The sequence below is a fragment of the Maylandia zebra genome, linkage group LG4 (assembly GCF_041146795.1).
Source record: "Maylandia zebra isolate NMK-2024a linkage group LG4, Mzebra_GT3a, whole genome shotgun sequence".
NCBI lineage: Eukaryota > Metazoa > Chordata > Actinopteri > Cichliformes > Cichlidae > Maylandia > Maylandia zebra.
In genome coordinates, this window is record NC_135170.1 from 28852445 (window position 1) to 28872363 (window position 19919).

Consider the following 19919-nt stretch of genomic DNA (forward strand, 5'->3'; position numbering starts at 1 on the left):
CTGTGACACACAAAACCACTCTCAAACTAGGCCCATTTCCCACAGCAAATATAGACGTGAGGTAATATAAGCAATAGTCCACTATGTTACAGCCCACTGGGAGAGAAGAATAGAAAAATAAAATGTCCATCTGAAGAAGTACCACCACACAGTCAGTTACATGAATATTTAGACAATGACATTTTTTTTGTTTGAGTATTGTAATTGGACACTGGGCTGATGAACAGTTTGATGGCCAGGTGAGGCACATTCCCTCATTATTCAAAGACAAATTAAATGGATAAATGATCTGGAGTTGATTCCAAATATTGGACTTGCATTTGATATCTTTTAACTGGAATGTTCAATATAAGGTTTAGAGAAATGCTGATGCAACAACAACAACAACAACAACAACAACAACAACAAAAAAGCCAAATAAACCTATCAGAGAGACAGCAAAAAGCAGCAAAAAGCAAACCCCACAGCATGGAAAACTGCGGGCAGATTGACGCACAAATAAGCAGAAACTGCAGGTGGCTGCAGTAAAGGCCTCGCTGAGCATCTCAAAGGAAAAAACGTATTTGGTGATGTCCATGGATTTTAAACTTCAGGTAGTCATTGACTCCAGATCAGTTTCAATCAGTTACGAAAACCAGTCCTTATAGTTAATTCTCCAATTACATTTAAGCCTCTAACAAGGGTGGGGAGGGTATGAAAATGGCTTTAATTCATAACAAGTTAATGCAGTGTTAAAACTCTAAAGATGAAAGACTCTGTGGTTTAAAATCAACTATGGTGAATTGTGTCAGTGTGCAAATCCTCATATGGATCTGACTGTGTACTTACATGTAAGGTCAACTAATAATAGCAACGCCGACAATTCAAAACGGAAGCTTGTAGTGCTTGAGGAAATGTAGTCCACCTCTAGATGGCGCCAGTGTTCTCATTCAGTCAAAAGGATGGCGAAAGGAAGTGGCATCTGTTAGTAGCAATGACTGTAGAAAACACAACAGCAAAGAGGTGTTAACAGCTGAGCATGACTTTCCGAGTTTCTCTAGAAGACGGTTGGGTTATTATTTATTAATTCTTTAAATGCGTTTCCGGGCTTTGGCAAGTCAAAGGAAGATACAAGTAACCCCATACATGCCGCCAATATGCCGAGCTTTGCTGGAAGAGTGAGCTACTACTGCTAGACATGATGACTTTGAATCAGCTGAAGACAGAAGATGTTAAAATCAGGTGATGTAGGTTCGGGTATTTTTCAGTCAAGTCTGTTATTAGAATCCAAAGAAAATGTCTTGGATTTTTCATTTTATGGTGAGCGGATGATATGGCTGACCAGGTCAACTTAAACTTAAAAATACAGCCTAATTCTCTGTATGATAGTCAATAATAATAACAATAATAATAATAATTATAAAAAGATTAAACAAATGTAAGAAAACAAAGTATAGAAAGTTTATGATGGAGTGCCAAGAGAGGAACTGTGGTACTCTACTATATGAGGAAGTCAGGGGTGACAGAGAAGTACTGTAGTTGAGGGTGGTGCGGATCTGCTTAATGACATATTGGTGAGGTGTGCATTTCATGATAAAACAGTTTAAGGGCATGCGATTACATCAGTGGTTGGTTCTTAGCCCCTGCTTGTTTGTAATGCTATATGGATAGATAGGATAACAGATGGGTCTCGTTGGACAGATGACACTGTAATCAGTAGTGAGAGTAGGGAGCAGGTGAAAGACAGCCTGAGATGTTGGACATAGTGGAGGTAGATCAGAATCAGAAGACTTTATTTATCCCCAAGGGGCAATTAACAAACAACAGAGCAGCATAACATTGAAGATAAGGACAATAAGAACAGGCAATAAGAGTGAAATAATAAATACACAGAATATACAGTATATACAGTTTTAAAATTAAACTGACTGAAAAGTGAATAAAGTGTTGGTAGTAGAAGAGGGTAGTTTATGTTTCTGGTGTGGGAAATGATCTTATCGGCTGGAGTTAAAAAGCAGAGTGGCTTTGGGGACAAATGTGGCTCTGCTCCTCTCAGTCCTGCAGGAAATGCAGCAGTGGTGTCGCCCAGAGGGGAGCCATTGAAATGCGGGTGAAGAATGTGAGAGATTTTGGCTTCCTGTCTAAGGGCCTGTTGGCTGAAAACCTGTGCCAGAGTTCTGACAGGCAGGCCAATGATTTTAGAGCACACTGATGCAGTGTGCTGCAGTCTGTTCTTGTTCTGAAGGCTGAGGAAGTGAGTTTAAAGAATTTAAAGCAAGTGAGGTGAACAAAGGCAGTTTAAGTCGTTGGAGATGAGTGTCTTGGGTCATTTGTGACAGAAGGATAGCAGCAGGAGTAAAAGGGAAGGTTTTTAAGATGCTAGTGAGACCTACTGTGATGTATGGTTTTGAGATGGTGGCACTGACAAAAAAAAAATATAGGAGACTGGAGGTAGCAGAGTTGAATTTACAAAGATTTTGGTTGGGAGTATCCAGAATGCACAAGATTAGAAATGAGTACTTTACAGGAACAACTCAGGTTGAGCAGTTTGGAGACAGAAGATAGTGAGGCAAGGCTGAGATGGTCTGGGCATGTACTGTGGAGGCATCGTAGACATATATTGGGCTATTTATGTTATAAATGGTGCTGCCAGGCAGGAGGAAAAGAGGAATATCATAGAGAATATTCATGGACATAGTGATGGAGCTCGGTGAGCTGATGTGGAGAAGCCTGGAGGGGGCAGCAGAAAGTAGAAGATAAGAAAATAAATAAAGGTTAGGTTCCAGATTTGGGAAACTCTTCTTTTCCCTTAATTTTTACACAAATAGTTGGCATCTACAGAGCACCCCCTGGTGCTCCTCCTTACCATTATTTATATAGCAACTGCTGCAGAATTATGTATTTCTGTAGTGATCTGGAGTTGTAATGAAAGCCAAGGTGTGGATGTGTTTACTGTAGATTCTTCCTTGGTAGCAGCTTCCTTGGTTGAAAAGTGACTTGAGTAGTGTTAAATGCACTTGAGAAAGCAAAGAATGTAAAACAATATCATCTATTGAAATCATAATGTTATATTCTAGGTCTTTTGTTCACTAGGTGATTTAAAAATGCTATATGATGATTCAGCAATAAAGCATAAAATAGAAGCATGAAAATTAGCCATTGAGGAACTTGTGTAAATGAAAAGGATCTAAACTTCATCGGATTGATCCAGTGGGTTTTCCTATCTTACATTCTTTTTCTGACGCTATGCTTCGTGTGAAAAGAAGCCTTTGTTTACTTTTTCATTTTAAATTATGAGGCCAAGGTTTTCTTCTCACCGGCAATGCACCCGTTTCACTTTTTTTAAGCATGTCAAAGATTTTCATCTGTAGATGCAATCGTTTTGACTGTGCTGTGACTATCTCCACTTTTCATCTTTGTCTGTCTTACGTAAGTCTTAGTCCGAGGAGGTGAGCGGGGCTTCTCCGTGCACAACAAGAGCTGTATGCATCAACTTAACATATACCCATAATATCCAGTCTATGTAATATACAGATCCAATAGTAGGACAGTCAATGAGAAAATGTTTAGAGATGTCTGAAGCCCAAGATCTGGGGTTCTAGGTATCATTTGTACATACAATGACCTCAATTTATTTATTTATTTTAAAAAGGTAAATGGTAAAAGGTAAATGGCCTGTATTTATATAGCGCTTTACTAGTCCCTAAGGACCCCAAAGCGCTTTACATATCCAGTCATCCACCCATTCACACACACATTCACACACTGGTGATGGCAAGCTACATTGTAGCCACAGCCACCCTGGGGCGCACTGACAGAGGCGCCCCAGGTCCCTAATAAATTATGTTACTTGCATTGACTTGCATTGGCACGAGCGAAGACACTGTGAGACAAATGCAGCATAATCATTCTGTTTCCTTTTTAATGAGCAGCCCTGTAGCTAGAGAGTTTGTGCCAACTTTCTGTGCGTGTTTTGTCTTTGATGTCACGTCTTATTAAACGCTTTATGTCCGACCTTATTAGATACTATTTCTGTCATACTGTGCAAGGTTGTTCAGCCGTGGTGATTTGTTTCTGTACTGCGACATTCCTTTTCAGTATTGCAGTAGTTGTTAGCTTCACCTGGAGACGTTGCAGACCCTGGGTGAATAACTTAAACTTTCATTCAGTGTGTGTCACTATGTAGAAATTCCCTGGTACCCAGGGAATTACAATAGTAAGGCAGTCAGGTTCTGGGTGTGTTGACTGACTGACTAAAAAGGCGAAAATAGTTTCCAGCAAATGTAGCTTAACAATGTAAATGGGTCTAATCTGTCTTACCTGAACTTTTGTATGTTATTATTAACCTGCTGAGGCAATTTTGTGTTGAATTTCAGTGGTTTCATCCCAACCCAGGCTTTAGAGCCAAAACTAGGCCTGGATCGTTATGCTATTTAAAAAAATCTTAATAAAAGCAACAACAACAGTAATAAGAATACGATTTTTTCAGACATTGGGCTTTTAACATGTGTAATAATGTCTTTGTTCTAAAAAATCCCAACAAGGATGTCTGTGTTGGCAGCTTTTTGGTAAACGAGATAGGAATTCTCCCACGGAAACTAAAACAAGCCCCTTGCAGTCCCTTTTTGTGTGATCATTGATGTGGAATTTGGGAAGCTGGGATGGGGGTGGAGTGGAGAGAGATGTTATCACCACTTCAGCAGGTTTCTGTAGAATTCTCTGACTATCAATCCAGCATTTGTAGTGTAGTTAATTCACCTAATTGAAACTGCTACACCAAGATGCACTCGTGTTGATAATTGTTGTTTACTTGTGGCTGAAACCTGTAATAAATAATACAAACTTCATTCAACCTGGCAGAGAGCACTGCTGTTCTCCGTTGAGATGAATGCCTCAAACATGTATGTTTTACCAAGAGCAGTTCTCCTGCACAGACGTCTCCTGGTTACTATATTAGCACGTGGAAGTCAAAGTGACGCTGCTGCCGTTCAAAAAGGCCATCGTTCTTGTGTTGGGATATATTGTACCAGGGGAAGGGGCTCAGATTTGACTGTTGCTACAGTCAGAGGATTTAGAGTCCGCAGGGATGAAGTAAACCTTTGCAATGGTGATGTCACTGGCATCACAAAGTTCAGTTGTAGCATTGATAAGTGAGAAAGCAAACAGAGAAACCGGTGAACAAGACTGCATTCACCAAACAGAACACAAAGCGACCTTTGCCTGGATAAGTAGATAAGTCCCCCTCATTCGCTCCCACTCTCCCGCTTTATATCGTTCCATGTTTAAATGTAGTGTTTACAAGGCATGACAAAAAGGAGTCCGAGTAGTGGGTTTTTGCTGTTACAGTGATTTTGAAAGCATATGAGACGTCCGCCGCGCCTGATATGGCCAAAGTGAAACAACATGATTTGTCATGTAGGTGGAGCTAGATGTAGATAATAGGAGGGTGAGTAAAAGGGACTAGAACGTGCAGTAAAGTGTGAGGACTGAGGGCAGAGCTTCAGTGGTTTAGCACAGGGTGAGAGGGACACACAGAGGCTTGTTAATTTTATGAAAAAGATAGTGAGCAAGCCACAGAGGCCAACACCACAGTGACAGAGAGAGGAAGTTTGATAATCAGTTTGAGGCATGACTTTGTAATTCTTTTTTCATTTGTTGGTTTCCTGAAACAGACATGAATAGTGATGGCAGCAAACAGCGTTTTGTGTCGACCTTTAAAATGCGCATCAAGGCCCCCGGTCCATCACCTGCACCTGAGAACGGGCCAGGAGTTGTCGGCACAAGGACCTCAGTAAAATGTACTGATGCAGGTAAGAGCTGCTTTCAAGAAGAAAACACACAACTGGTGACATTTATGGATGTCAGCGTTTGAACAGGCAAGTCTGAGCACGGCAGTGCTTCTTGATAACAAGTTGGCGACCATCCAGAGCGGACTCCAACATATTCTTTAATATTCACTTGTAAAAACAGATTGTTTGCCTAAACTAATAGCGCTCACGCATGCAACACAAACAGTTTGCTACACTTAAAATTAATATTCAGTTTCATGTTTATTTTGAGTTTAGCCGTCCAGTAGTGTGCTTGTTTATTGACTTGGAAGCCTTTCACTTTCATGTCAGTCCACAGCTGACATCTCATTTCCTATGTCCTCAAAATGTTGTTTTTTTGTTATAACCAGCAAGTCACATGTGCTGTATTTCTCATGGTCATTAGTTTGCTCTTCCATATTTCCATATATTATATGTCGCTGTTGCTTCCATGTCATCGATCTGTTGGGCAAATGGCAACTTTGTACAAAACCTTCAAAGTCAAAATCAAGTCAAAAGTTCAGGAACAGGCACGTCTTTGGCTGCTGTTCAAATCAAAGGTTTTAAAGAGTGTCAAGTGAAATATAGAGTTACTAAAATTAATCTTTCCACTAAACTAACAACACATACCAGCTATTTGATAAAATAGCTGCTATGAGCCACCTCTGAGCGTGTCTGTGTGCAGAAGTGTTGCTCAGAGTTGTTGCAGCATTCAGTTCCTTTTCAGAAACACCAGTGTGCTAACTGAACCATTCAGTACTGTAAACACTGGTTAAAGGTTCATAGAAAAGCACCGTTTTGTTAAATCATAACTAGTATGCTGTATATGGGTTTACAATGGGCAATAATATGTGGTTCTTCTTTCTAGGTTTCTAAGTTACACTGCCTAAGAAACGACCTGGGAGTCTGTAATGACATGAAATTGTGTATTACTACTTTATGCTCCACGTTTCAAGCAGTAATTCACCTTGGGGCAAATTAGGGTCCCTTGCTTAATTTAAACACTTTTTTGTTAAACTGTAACTAGTGTACTGTATATGGGCAAAAATGCAGTTCTAAGGATAGATTACATAATTTAATACAATAAGACTTTGTCACTTTTGTATTAATTGTATTGTAATTCTGTATCTCCTCCAAATCCAGGGTCTAAACATCTGGATCCACCTGTCTTCATACAGCCTCTGGAGGACTGCTGTGTAGATGAAGGGACTGACATTAGGTTACGTGGAGTTCTCAAAGGAAGTCGACCGATCAAAATATCGTGGCTGCACAATGGTGAGAAGAGACAGTTTACAATGCATCTCAGTTTACACTGCATATACTTTTCAGCTGTGGGTGTGGTCAACCAAAGAACGCTAAAGAGCAGATAATTATTCAAAACAAACATGTTTTTGACTTTCTGTTTTTTATGCATTCAATTAAAAATGCCACATAGAGAATCAAGAAGCCAAAAGTAGTGCAAGAGCATGCTGATGGGTTGCTTGTTTACCTCACCTGTTGGCAGGTGAAGTGGCCCGTTTCGGGAAGGCTTCCTTCAATGGCAGGGAGGCCAGTTTTGTTGTGAGGGAGTGCTTACCAGAAGACGCCGGTGCCTACACCTGCTTGGCAGAAAGCAGCGCAGGGAAGACATCTTGCAGTGCTGCTGTGGTTGTAAGAGGTGAGCAACTGGGAACTCATGAAATATTCAGCTAATTGGACAATTTACCTCTTGCAACTTTAAGTCTACAATAAATGGAACGTTCAGTGTGTTCATTACTCAAAACAAAGCCAGAGTTTTATTTCTGATGTAGTCTCTTCTCGTTTTTCTCTTCTGACCAAATTAGACTTTGAAAGTATCTGTGGCGTGCAGAATCGCGCTTTAAAGACTCCCACTTCTCCATCCAAAAGTGTAATGGGAAATGGAACGTTACCGCAGACTCCAAAAGATGAGCTACACAAATTCAAAGGATCTATTTGTATGTCTCCTACAGGCTCTGATAGGCAGAGCCCAGTCTCATCTCCAAAAGGTAAACCAGAATTATTTGATTAGACAGTGCTGGTTAATTTCTAGTCAAAAAACAAATGTAAATTAATTCCCATTTAATGAACTATAGTTAGCACAGATATAATGCAATTTCTTCTTTTCTCTTGCACACTGATCGGTTTCTTAGTATAGAAACAGTACTGATGTGTTTTGATGTACAATTTCTTGGCCTCTGTTTCAGTTTCTTCAGGAAATCCATGTTATGTTTATAAAAGGAAACGCACTTCCAGTCCTTGTGTGATTGGCCGTTAGGCAAAACATATATAACACAATTATGCAGCTCTCCGATACACCCACTGAAATTTCTCTGTACCAAGTATACACCATGTAGGGTAGTGGATAGAGCAAAGTACAGTAAAATAGTGCAAACTGATAGCCATAGATAGAAGAGCCACACCTCTATCCTTCTGGCTAAAACCTACTTGCACCTGATCTGTCTTTGCAGAAGTCGTCCCAAAGAAGCGAGCCAACTCAAGGATAGGTGAGAAAAACGCTCTTTTTTTTTTTTCTTTTTTTTTTCCCACATACTGAGAAATTTACCCACCTCTCCAGCATCCATGTGCTTCTTATTAAGTGCTTGATAACTTCTTCTGTCTGCTGTTATTTTTCTTCTATGAAAAAATGTGACTTATTGTAGAGTTTGTTTGTGCGTAGGCGGATCTGTTGCTGGAGCTGTACTTTCTTCATGTCACCTTTGGTCTCATAATGCTCTCCTTACGCTTTAATGTGCTCTACTGAGTTGACTGAATCAACCTTAGGGTTTAGGCTGCAAAAGCAAATATGTGAAATACTCCCATAATGAGGTCTGGTTGTTTATTTTGAGAGCACAGGACATTTCATCATTTATTCATGGTTTTTATTTTTAGGAATGAAATATTGGCTTGTAATGGCAACAGCTTGTACTCAGAAGGTAAAACTGTGCACATTAAAGCCACTTAAACTTAATATTATCAGATCTACTTTAGTCAAATTCACCATTCTGACGCCACAAGATTTGAATATTGACAGCGAGAGAGATGACATGACTTCAGCTCATATATGGATTTTTTTGTGTGTGTGTGCAGCACAAAGCAGGGCAGATTATAATCCCTGGATACTGTATAATGTATGGCTATAAAAACATTTTCTCTTTACTTCCTTTAAGGGTAAACAGCTGGGAATGTGTATTTTCAAAAAGCTGGTGAAATATTTCAACAAACTTGATTACACAAAGACTTGTTGTCCTTGTGGGCGATAGGTCATCTGTATTGCATTGTGTTTTCACTTGAGGCACAAGGTCCTGCTAAATACCATAATAAGAAGGGTATCAGTTAGCTATTTCTTAGTCTTTATCTCATGCTCACACACATTAGTTTTCAGGCATTCAGCAGATATTTTTAACCCTATTGTGAACTGAGGAAGTGCAGATGCTGCAGTTCACTTTGAGTCACTTTTCTCATTTTTTTATTTTTTATTTGGCAGGCCGATCGTTATGTTTTGAAAACCCACCGCAGCACGTGGAGGTGAAGGTGGGACAAAGCGCCAGGCTGACGTGTAGTTTTACTGGAAGCCCTCCTGTAGCATCTTGTTGGATCAGAAACAAAGAACAGGTGCAGCAATAAAAAGGATAAATAGCAAAAACAAGACATCTGCTTCTGCCATCTCAAATGTATTTGACTCCACATTATATCTATTTTTCCTGTTTTTCTGTGCAGATAGTGGACGGCCTAGAGCTAAGGACAGAAAATACTAATCGGAGTAGTACGCTGGTTATAGAAGAGGCTAAACCCCAGCACACAGGTCGCTACACCATTGTAGTAAAAGACCGAAAGAGCTCAGCAGAACACACAATCACCCTTTCTGTTATAGGTGAGTCTATTCTAAAGAGTCAGAACCAAATCAAGTAAAGCAGTTCCTTGGAGACTTATTTTAATCATCCTCCCACCAGAGAGACCACAACCTCCTGCCTCCAGTCCAGTGATCTCCCTTGTCTCCTCATCCAGTCTTGTGCTATCCTGGTCAGGCCCCTGCTATGATGGCGGCAGTGCCATCCTTGGTTATGTCGTTGAAGTAAATAACCAAGGAAGTGCTGAGCCTGAGGTTTGGAGAGAGCTAACAAGCGAGTGTAAGAGTACCTCATACAAAGTTTGTTCTGGGCTTCAGCCACAACAGGAACACTGCTTCAGAGTAAAGGCCTATAACGTAGTAGGACTAAGCGAGCCAGGCCCAGTGTCACCAGTGGTGAGAATGGAGGAAAGAGGTGAGGTGATACTGGGATTTTGACAGCACATTTGTAATAAAGGCAGGTATAATAAGCATTAGATTAAAGCTGTTGTGGCTGTGTGCATACATTCAGACAAGATAAAAGAAGAAGAAGCCCCTCAGATGTATACCACTGTGTCTGTTGACTCTTCCCACAAAGTTACGGAACACTACGATATGCAGGAGAAACTTGGAATGTGAGTATCAGATATGTCAAATCCCAATTTTCCAATAATAATCTTTCCAAGTAGAAACAAGAAGTTTGTCAGAAACTATAATTACAACAAGTTGAGAACGTTTTGACATTTCCAATTCCAAGGAAGTGTGTGAGTGGGAATTACAGGTTGAAATTCTGCCAAGAAAATAAAAATGCTTTCAAGTAGAGGCATGCATTCCAGCTTGAAAACACCTGTAGTCGTGTTTTATCCATGACAAGGAATGTACGGTGACGTTACCGTATTAGTGATAGGTGAACAAGAATCAGATGGAAATCAACCATTAACATGAACTACTTATTGTGATAGGCCATGATGGTGTAACCATTAACTATTCATTCCTAATATCCAGAGATAGAAATGACTAAACTTTCTTCATAAGGGGAAAATTTGGGATGGTGTACAAGCTCATCCACAAAGAGACAGGACGTGTGTGCGCTGGGAAGTTCTACAAAGGACGCCGTGCCAAGGAGAGGGAAGCCGCTCGTAAGGAAATAGAGCTGATGAATTACCTCCACCACCCCAAACTGGTTCAGTGTCTGGCAGCATATGATCACAAGTCTGAAATGGTCATGGTGATGGAGTTGTAAGTATCCTTATCAGAGCAAAAGGCAAAGCAAAATTCCTAGTATTTTCTGGTGTGTCACTGCTGTTTTGTTTGTCTGCAGTATTGCAGGTGGCGAACTCTTTGAACGTATTGTGGATGACAACTTTGAGCACACGGAGCCTTCAAGTGTGCACTACATGCAGCAGATCCTGGAGGGGATTGCCTACATGCATCAGCAAAACATTGTCCATCTGGACCTCAAACCTGAAAACATCGTATGTGTTGACACCACAGGCACCTCCATAAAGATCATCGACTTTGGCTTAGCCAGTAGAATAGGTATGTGGAACAATACTCTACTTTTATGCTTGTCTACCTCGTGTGCGTCTTAATACCTACATTATGGGATTTCCATTGAACAGATCAAAACACACCTCTGAAGGTGATGCACGGGACTCCAGAATTTGTGGCCCCGGAAGTGATCAACTATGAGCCTGTGGGTTTGGGGACTGATATGTGGAGCATTGGGGTGATCTGCTACATACTGTGAGTCTAACTGTCTCTTTCTATATTCAAGAGATAGTTTAGTATTTTTCAAACAAGATTTTTGTCTAAAATTCTTTAGCTCATACAATCAAAACTGAAATTTAGAGTTTTAGCCTTATTGTGCCACCTAGTGGGTATAGATTGAAACCACATGTAAAGGATGTATATTCAACACTAATCTTCTCCACTTTTTTTCTGTGGTTTCCAGGCTCAGTGGGGAATCTCCGTTCCAGGGAAACAGTGATGCAGAGACCCTGGCCTTGGTCACAGCTGCTCAGTGGGAGTTTGACGAGGAGAGCTTTGACGAGATAACAGAGGAGGCTAAAAATTTCATAAGCTCCCTGCTCAGCAAAGACCCGAGGTGATTTCATAGATTTACAACTGTAAAGTACCCTACTTTACCTCCTTACTTAACCATCTGTAACTGTAATTGTTGATCAGGCGTAGGATGACCTGTGAACAGGCCCTTGCCCATCCCTGGATGGCAGCATTTAAGTCTAAAGAGCTCACTCTCACCAAGAGTCTGTCCAAAGAGAAGATGAAGAGGTTTTTGGCTAGACAGAAGTGGAAGGTAAGCACCAAATTACTCTTTATTTATTTATTTATTTATTTATTATTTAAAATTTAAAATGTACATTTTGTTCTCATACACATTTGTCTCATAGAAAGCTGGCAAGGCCATGTTAGCACTGAAGAGAATGGCTCTGCTCTCTAAGGCGGAAGGCTCTGCATCTCCTACAACTCCTGGAGGAGGTGAAAATCTTGCATACCTTTACTCATCACATTGCACGCATTTTGGTTTAGTGGGTTTCCCATCTTATTGATATATATCTCCTAGAATCACCCCTGAGCCCAGAGGCAGAGGAAGCGTTGACCTCCCTGGAGCTTAAGCTGCAGGAACCCCCGGTGTTCACAAAGAGGTTGAAAGACCGGACTGTAACTCAGGGATCCAGTGCCCGTCTCTCGTGTCACCTCACAGGTACAAAGCAACTTCTTATCTTGGATTCAAGTCAGACTTACTGTAGCAGGCTTGAAAATTCAATCTTGAACATGTAAAAACATCTTTTCTTTGATAGCGTTTCAAAAGTTGTGTTCTTTTCCCTCCTGATCTCACATTTCTGTTTATCTTGCCAGGTTACCCTGACCCGGAGGTGCTGTGGCTGTGTGGTGATGAGCCTATTGAGGAGTCCCCCACTGTGCAAATAGAGTATGAGGAAGATGGCCAGTGTACGCTGGTTCTAGCCAAAGTTGGCCCAGAGGACGGCAATGTGTATACCTGTAGGGCCACTAATGACCACGGGGAGGCATTTTGCTCAGCCAAATTAACTGTCCAAAAATAGATTCATCATATCATAGTGTGTATGCAGAAATAACAAGTATAAGTAGAATTTTCTTGTTGCCTTGACCAGCTGTGTTGTACATTGTTGTTTGTGGCTTCTGATGAGTCAAATAAATATTGTTACAGAGTTACGTGCATAGATTTATATTTTTATGGCATTCAGATATGGCTTCCACGCTATGTTGAAAATGATGTTTTTACGTAAAACCATGAATCTGTCTGTTATATTGGCTCATTGTGAAGATTCCCCTTCAGCCCTATCAGTTTGTAATTGCGATTTCCATTCTGAAAAGCAGGCGGGTCTGAAAATATCCTGATTAATTTGCATTGTGAACATTCAAATTGCAATTCCAAAGCGTCCCATTAAAAAAAACTTACAATAAATGTTATTTATAGCCTAAGCCTAATTCAATGCTTAGTGCCAAAGAGCTTTATTTTCGTTTCTAAATTAAACCACTCTTGCACAAAATCTCATGTTCTTTTAGTGAAATGCACCTAGATAGGTTTATTTTGACAGGGTCCAACATACTCCTACATAGTACATACACACCTCCTACTGTTGTAAATACTGCATTTCTTCACACACAAACATTAGTAGACCAAATAAACAGATGGAAATATCCCCCGGTAAACACTATCCTTAGTCTCAGCATGCAGTTTGATATCTGAAAACATAAATGACAGTAACAGTTTTTGCTGCTTGTGTGAGTTTCTAGCTCTCTGTTCGACCTCAGGAAATGTGTCCATAACAAATATATTTTGTCAAAATCTTTTTGTCTCTGTCTGCTGGTTGAATTTCAAACAATACCATCAGGACCTTCAGCCCGACACTTCGGTAAAGCCGTCCACCTGCTTTACTAAAATATAGAGTATTTGTGAATTTAACTCGTGTTTGTCATGGTCATATTTACTTGATACCTTCCTCACAACCCAAATAAACGGATACCAATGTAGGTCTGATTCTTTGTTTTTTCACTCTCACGCTGTAAAATCACATTGTGGTAGCGGAGCTTTATTTACGGACTGCAACCAGGGTGAGGGAGTCTAATTAACACAGGTGGTTTGTCCTTTTCTGGAGCAGTGTGCTAAAATATGCAACATAAAGGAAACTAATTGGGTTGTATGTTGTTGAGGTTTAAATTGGCCTGAAGAAAAAGAGTTTGCACTCTCACCAGTTGTGTGTTTAAAGTTTGTGGTTTGGATTTAATTTGCTGGTTTGTCAATAATGAATATTGTTCACCACATTTCGACTGCATGCACTCTGCTCTGTCCTGAGGGGAATCCATGCCTGACAGACTCTTTTGCTGCATAGATCTACAAGGAAGCCCCCCCATCATGCAATCATGCATTTGAACATCATGCAAATGCTCTTCTTAACAAGGTCTTGAAGTTATTTACAATTGTAGCTCATTTGAAGGTTTACCATGAATTAATGGAGTATTTTCATTACCTCTTTACCATGATGGAAAAGGCCTGAAAGCTCAGAAGAAATGTCGTTTTTTAATGCATGTACGTTTGCATTTACAAATGCTAGGCTGTATGAGCCTTGGTTGTTGTAGCATTTAAAAAAAACTTTGGGGGCGGGGCTTTCTTTTCTTTTAATTCCATTGCTGTTCTAGTGTGCTGTAATCAGATTTTTGTTTTGTTAAAATAAGAAAAAGAAAAAAAAATAAGGAAATGACCACTGCACATGAAAAACTCGTTTTTTTCTGAAAGACAGATGTTATAAATACAATGTTTCAAAGTGTCACTGAACTGTGGCAAACGGGGAGGGACCTCGGTTAGTGAATAAGCAGGAAGCTATGTTTTTCTGTTTTGGTTCAAGGCGGTGACATGAGACAAGTGCACATCTCATTTAATGCTATAAACTATACATAAAGGCTAGCTTTAAATTAATTATTTGAATACATGTTGATATAAATAAGTGTCTTTTACATACAGTCTATGTTCCATGCTAGTATCTGAGTGCAGAGACAAGTTGGTTCTTTTTGTTGTTGCTGTTTTTCTTTTTGATGTAAAGCTTGGTGTTTTTGCTGTCAGTTCAAAATGTGTGAGATTTTTTTTTTTTTTTTTTCTTTTAAAAACACTGTATGATGATCCCATTGAACCACCCACTGAACTGAATTAGGTGGATAGATAGCTTCTTTCACTCCACCAATTGCTCTTCGAACTGAAGAAACTTCTCAGATGAGAGGTGAAACGGCTTCAAGAAACTTGAAGTCCAGTGGCTTTTCTTTCCAAGCTCTTTAGATTACTGGATCAGTAGCTCCCCACGATCAAAGTGAATAACACAGAAATGTTCAGTAAGAAAACCTTTAATTTTTTTTTTGGTTTAAAATAAAATAAAATTAAAAATAAAAATAAAACAAAAACCCACAGGCAGAATGACATTTAAGGATAAGAGACCATTGCACAATTTCAGAACATTTCTAAAATTGAAATTGCAATTATATCCTCACAGTATATATATATGAGTTAAATTGGCTTTTCCCCAACCAAGGTTAAACCATAATATTAACAGATTCAGAGAATTGGGAGACATTTCTGCACAGAGCTACATGGCTAAAAATCAGCACTGAAGGGATTTGACCGGCAGGTGGCACCACATCAAAACAGAAATTCAAGTACTTGAAATTATTGCACAGATTCAGAACTACATCTGTTAACTCCACTGAAAGAGGTTTTCAAAGTGTGGTACAGTTTAAAAGACAAAAACAACTTTAAAACATGCAAATTAAGCATATTAAAAGGACAGACAAAGCAGACAAACTGTCCAAACTGTGTTAAAAATAATGAAAATACTGAAGTTTGGAAAAGCAGTGTCCTTCGGGCTAAAGAGGAGGAACATGCAGCTTGTTATCAAAAAGCCAGCGCATGTTATGGGTAACTGAAAATCCACTTTGCAGCTCCATTTCATAAAACAGGTGCATAGAGGAACGACCAGATATGACTTTGCAAAAAAAAAAATTCCACGCACCGCTTTTTCGTCTGTTTTAGAAATCATGCAAAATAACCAATATCAGCGGACGACATTGGTAGCTATCACTTTGTTTGCCAGTATCAGCCATCAAGGTTGACAGTGCTATTTATCCAGAACGCTTACCCAAACATGAGGAGTAAGCAGTTACTAGTCTGCTACACTGGAAATCTTTTCTTGAAGCAGATGTTGCTCAGTACATGGAAACATTAAGAAAATTTAAATGCTACAAATGACACAAACAGAGCAGAGAGTTTACCAAAAACAAGACATTTTAATTCCACTGATAAATACTGCACAGGACGAGGTCTTCAACCACATTTGAGCTTTCAGTAGAAGTCACTTTTCAGAACATTAACTAAAAATTTTCAAAGTGTCCACATGAGCCTTAAAACTATAACTTTATTTGAATCCACAAAAATAAATAAATGCAGGGCAAGGTAAAGAAATCAGTTTGTGCTTTACAAATAAATAGCTTTAGGTGTATTCCTTGTGCATGTTAATTCAAAAATATACTATGGGTGCAAAGAGAAGATCCAGTCTCCTGTGTAAGTGTCAATAACAGGTAAAACAGTGGGCTGGTGGGGCTCCAAAAGCACCTGGATGGATGAAAGGTCAAAGGTGTCGCCTCATGCCGACCGCCTCCTCAGCGGTACCTCCTCCTGGTTTGTGTAAAGTTTTGCTGCCCGTGACTCAAAGGCACTAACCATCTGCTTAACCACTTCATCGAAGAAGACGCTGGCCAGCTGAGAGTGCAGAAGAGACTTGAACTCAAATGATACCTGCAGAATGGGGACAGGTTTGTTAGGAAACTGCTGAGGAGATGCTCTTCTGTGAGACTTACTTAAAAGAAAGAAAAAGATCAAACTAAAAATAGAAATCAAGCACATCTTTAGCAGAGGCGTTTTAAAGTTGGTAATCAGATAATCTGTGCTCCTGTTAGCAGCTCCTTAACACTGTTCTCTGATGGCTATTTCAGTGATACTCAAGACTAAATTTAGACGATAATAAGGTTTTACGCAATACTTCCTCTTTGCTGATAATCCACTTGAGAGCCGTACAAGAACTTACAACAAGAAATTAGTCTCAGCCAAGTATGTTATCTAATTTTGCAATTCCTTTAACCCTTAGATGCACACGTGGGGTGAAAAATGACCCCCCACAATATTCTGAATTAGTCGGCCAGGGCTTGCACCTGGGTTTAGTACTGTCTCCCCAATAGATGCATGGAAGATGTTCATGTTTGATAATTTAATAGAAGAGGTGCTGTCATACACAAACATGGAGGCATGAAGAGAAGCCACAAACAGGGAAAAGAGTGGAAAAATGTAATCAAACTTAAGCTCCTGGCCTTCATTTGATTGACCATTCTTGCAGGAAGTGAGAAGAACTGGGATGTACCAGTCGGTGTGTTTTTTGGGAGTCATCTGCATAACCCATTGTACAAGGCCACTATGTCAATTCAAAGTTTTGAACATATTCGCCGTTTCTTGCACTTTGATGACAAGAGGACCAGAGCCTACAGACTGAAAACAAACCACATGGCAGTTTTCCGCTACATATGGGGCCTGTTCCTGGTCAACTGCAGGCAGAAATTCATCCTCAGGGATTGCGTTACAGTGGATGAACAACTTGTGCCTTTCAGAGGAAAGACCCAGCTTCTGCAGTATATGCAGAGCAAGCATACAAAAGTGATACAAGGATACAAAAACAGCAATTTCTTAAAATTAATGAAAAAATAAATAAAAATGCAAAGGGCCTCATGTCACAATCATGTTTTATGAGGAATAACCCAAATATGAAAATATTACAAATCTTTGTTTTAAAGATTTTGAAGAACAACAGAGTTTATAGCAAAATGCATTGTTTCTATTTGGGGTCATTTTTGACCCCAACCGTGGAAGAGTGTAGGTATTGGTAGGTTGTGCATCCAAGGGTTAATCATTAATGCAAAAGGTCACTGTCAGTGTAGTTTTATGCCAGTGTACTGCTGCACAACCAGATGGCTTCCAGTGTCAAATATTAAGTGTACCACAAACACTTACATAGAATTCCACTTTGCACGAGTCTGCTGCGTTTCCGTCTCCAGGGGAAAACCTCCATATTGTTTCAAGATGGCTGAAGAGAGATCCATCAGTACATACAGCCTGTTTGAAAACAGTTGATTCTTCATCAAGGATTGCAACAAGGCATCAAACTCATAAAAATCACAAATAAAGCATTATGCCGATAGAAACTGTCTACAGTGCTGTGCAAAATGTGGAATATACCGATTAATAATGAAAGTTTTACAAATAATTTTATGCAAAAGCACATTTTTGTTAAGTGATAGTCGAACAAGTCTAATATTAAACCCCCAGATCTGTAAAAAACATGTATACTTTAATGTAATGATGGCATTAAGACAGTCATATTTTCCTTCCATCATGAAATGGTGATTCGTTTCATCTTAACTGGTGGCCTACAGTAAAAAGAGCTTTCCACATGTCATACATGTCATAAATGTTTTTATATGTGTGTTTCGGTAGGTGTTGATTAAAAAGTAAGAGACCAGATACTTACCCTGACTTGGTAGTTTGGAACAATAGTGACCTCAGAGATGTATCGCTCGACAAGAGGGGGGAAACCGATTTCTAGCTCTGCCAGGAGGCCACCGTTTCGCCCCCTCATGACCCGAGACTTCTTGCACCAGGGAACAAAGTGCTGATACTGGTCCACACTGGCCACCACACTGTACATCTGCTCTGGAGTATACCTGAACACACAGTCACATAAAACCAGAAACACTTCAGTTTCTATCCTCTGCATCCATTTTTTCAGGTTTATCCAGAACCCAAAGAAATTCTGTAGACTGCTATACAAGATAAGAGGATTAAACTAACGCTCATCAACTCTGCCTGAAATATGACCCCAAAAACACTGTTCACTTTAAAACTCATTGTACATAGTAAAAGGTACTCAGACAAGACTCAAGTTTTTAGCATTTCTTCAAATAAGCCATTATCTGTTATTTTGTTTACATTTCACATAATTATTTTAGTCCTTTTGCAAGGGGGCACTCACCCCAACGTCCGACACTCAGTGTACTCCATCCTGCGGTTACTGATGGGAGCTGCCAGGTTAATGAAGCTTCTGCTTGGCGTGCTTACACAGGTGCTAGGGGAGAACTGGAGGCTTGCCCTTCTTGCTTCCAGGATCCCAGAAGAACCCAAGATCCTGAGGAGAGGAAATCATATTTGTGAGCTCTTTAATCATCTGTTCAATCACTATGCTATTATATAAAAATCCCACAATATTTTAATGTATGGCCATCAACACAGTATTTTTCCCCAAAGGCAATGCCAAACATGTATGCTAACATTCATTGTATGTAGTATCAGAAAAGCAAGAGGGCCATATCTGTTAAATGTGCATCTTAAGCGTTGGTTTACTTACTTTTTTCATATACTACAAATTAAACCTACCATTCGTAAAAAAAAAAAAAAAAAAAATGTACAAGATTAAACTATATTTGAATTATCCTGTGACCAATAAAACAAGCGCAACTGCAAATGCCCGTTACTCAAACACCCACCTGGGCAAACCTTGGTTTTAAAATTCCTTTGACTCACCTGAAATTTGCTCTTTTAGTGTTTCCCCGGACAACCTTTGAAGAGTGGGCTTCATATAGCTCCAGCAGCGCTTTGAGGAGAACAGGAGTCGTCTTGTTGGTCATTTTTCCCCCTAGTTTGTGGTGACGCGTACTAGAGTGATCAAACCAACTATATTAACCGGGCTTTGTTCCGAATGAAGAGACGCACCGCTTATCTAATAAAAGAGCAGTGACGTAACGGGAAGCGCGGCAGCCTTTGGCCAATCAGGTCACTTTGAGGTGAACTTTAAATCACCGGCGATTAAGACAGCAATACTTCCTAAATTAGAGCAAAAAATAGCTAGGCTACTCTCAAAATGTGGAGTTTTTTGTTTGTTTGTTTGTTTGTTTGTGTCTCAAAAGATAAATTTACACAGATAGACAAAAATGTTGGGCAATAGGATCTATATTCTCAGTGGATTTCTGTTTTGCTCTTTCTTATTACGGTTTCCGGGTTGAACCACGTGTTTCCTCAAAAATGTGTGAAAAAGGCCTAAGAAGTAGATTTTGTATCGTTTAGTGTGTATTTATGAAGTGATACTAGGACCAACTATAGTTGCATAGCCTTATATATAACCAACATGTTGAAAAGGCAGGTCCACGTTCAGTCAGCT

General features: G+C 39.7%; 2 protein-coding genes across 5 annotated transcripts; one reads left to right on the plus strand and one right to left on the minus strand.

The window, feature by feature from the left end:
• The first annotated feature begins 221 nt into the window (after positions 1–221).
• On the plus strand, positions 222–13098 carry mylk5 (myosin, light chain kinase 5). Of its 4 annotated transcripts, none has more exons than XM_076883349.1 (18): positions 222–239; positions 5652–5789; positions 6930–7061; positions 7291–7443; positions 7610–7792; positions 8255–8290; positions 9271–9398; positions 9504–9657; positions 9737–10048; positions 10145–10247; positions 10648–10851; positions 10934–11151; positions 11235–11358; positions 11567–11719; positions 11800–11929; positions 12024–12111; positions 12197–12337; positions 12493–13098. In XM_076883349.1, exons 2-18 carry the CDS (start codon positions 5654–5656, stop codon positions 12696–12698), a joined length of 2601 nt encoding a protein of 866 aa, XP_076739464.1. In that variant the 5' UTR covers positions 222–239; positions 5652–5653; the 3' UTR covers positions 12699–13098. The 4 variants fall into 4 exon arrangements, with proteins under 4 accessions (XP_076739464.1, XP_004552337.2, XP_004552333.2 ...); XM_004552280.5 differs by lacking the exon at positions 222–239 and adding an exon at positions 571–593; XM_004552276.2 differs by lacking the exon at positions 222–239 and adding an exon at positions 935–1221.
• A 2830-nt stretch (positions 13099–15928) lies between these two features.
• si:ch73-141c7.1 (coenzyme Q-binding protein COQ10 homolog, mitochondrial) lies at positions 15929–19465 on the minus strand. Its single transcript, XM_004552282.4, has 5 exons — positions 19286–19465; positions 18738–18890; positions 18237–18429; positions 17720–17821; positions 15929–16456 (listed from the first exon to the last, which is right to left on the minus strand). The coding sequence occupies exons 1-5, from the start codon at positions 19387–19389 to the stop codon at positions 16304–16306; spliced, it is 705 nt and encodes a 234-aa protein (XP_004552339.2). The 5' UTR covers positions 19390–19465; the 3' UTR covers positions 15929–16303.
• Between the last annotated feature and the right edge of the window lie 454 nt (positions 19466–19919).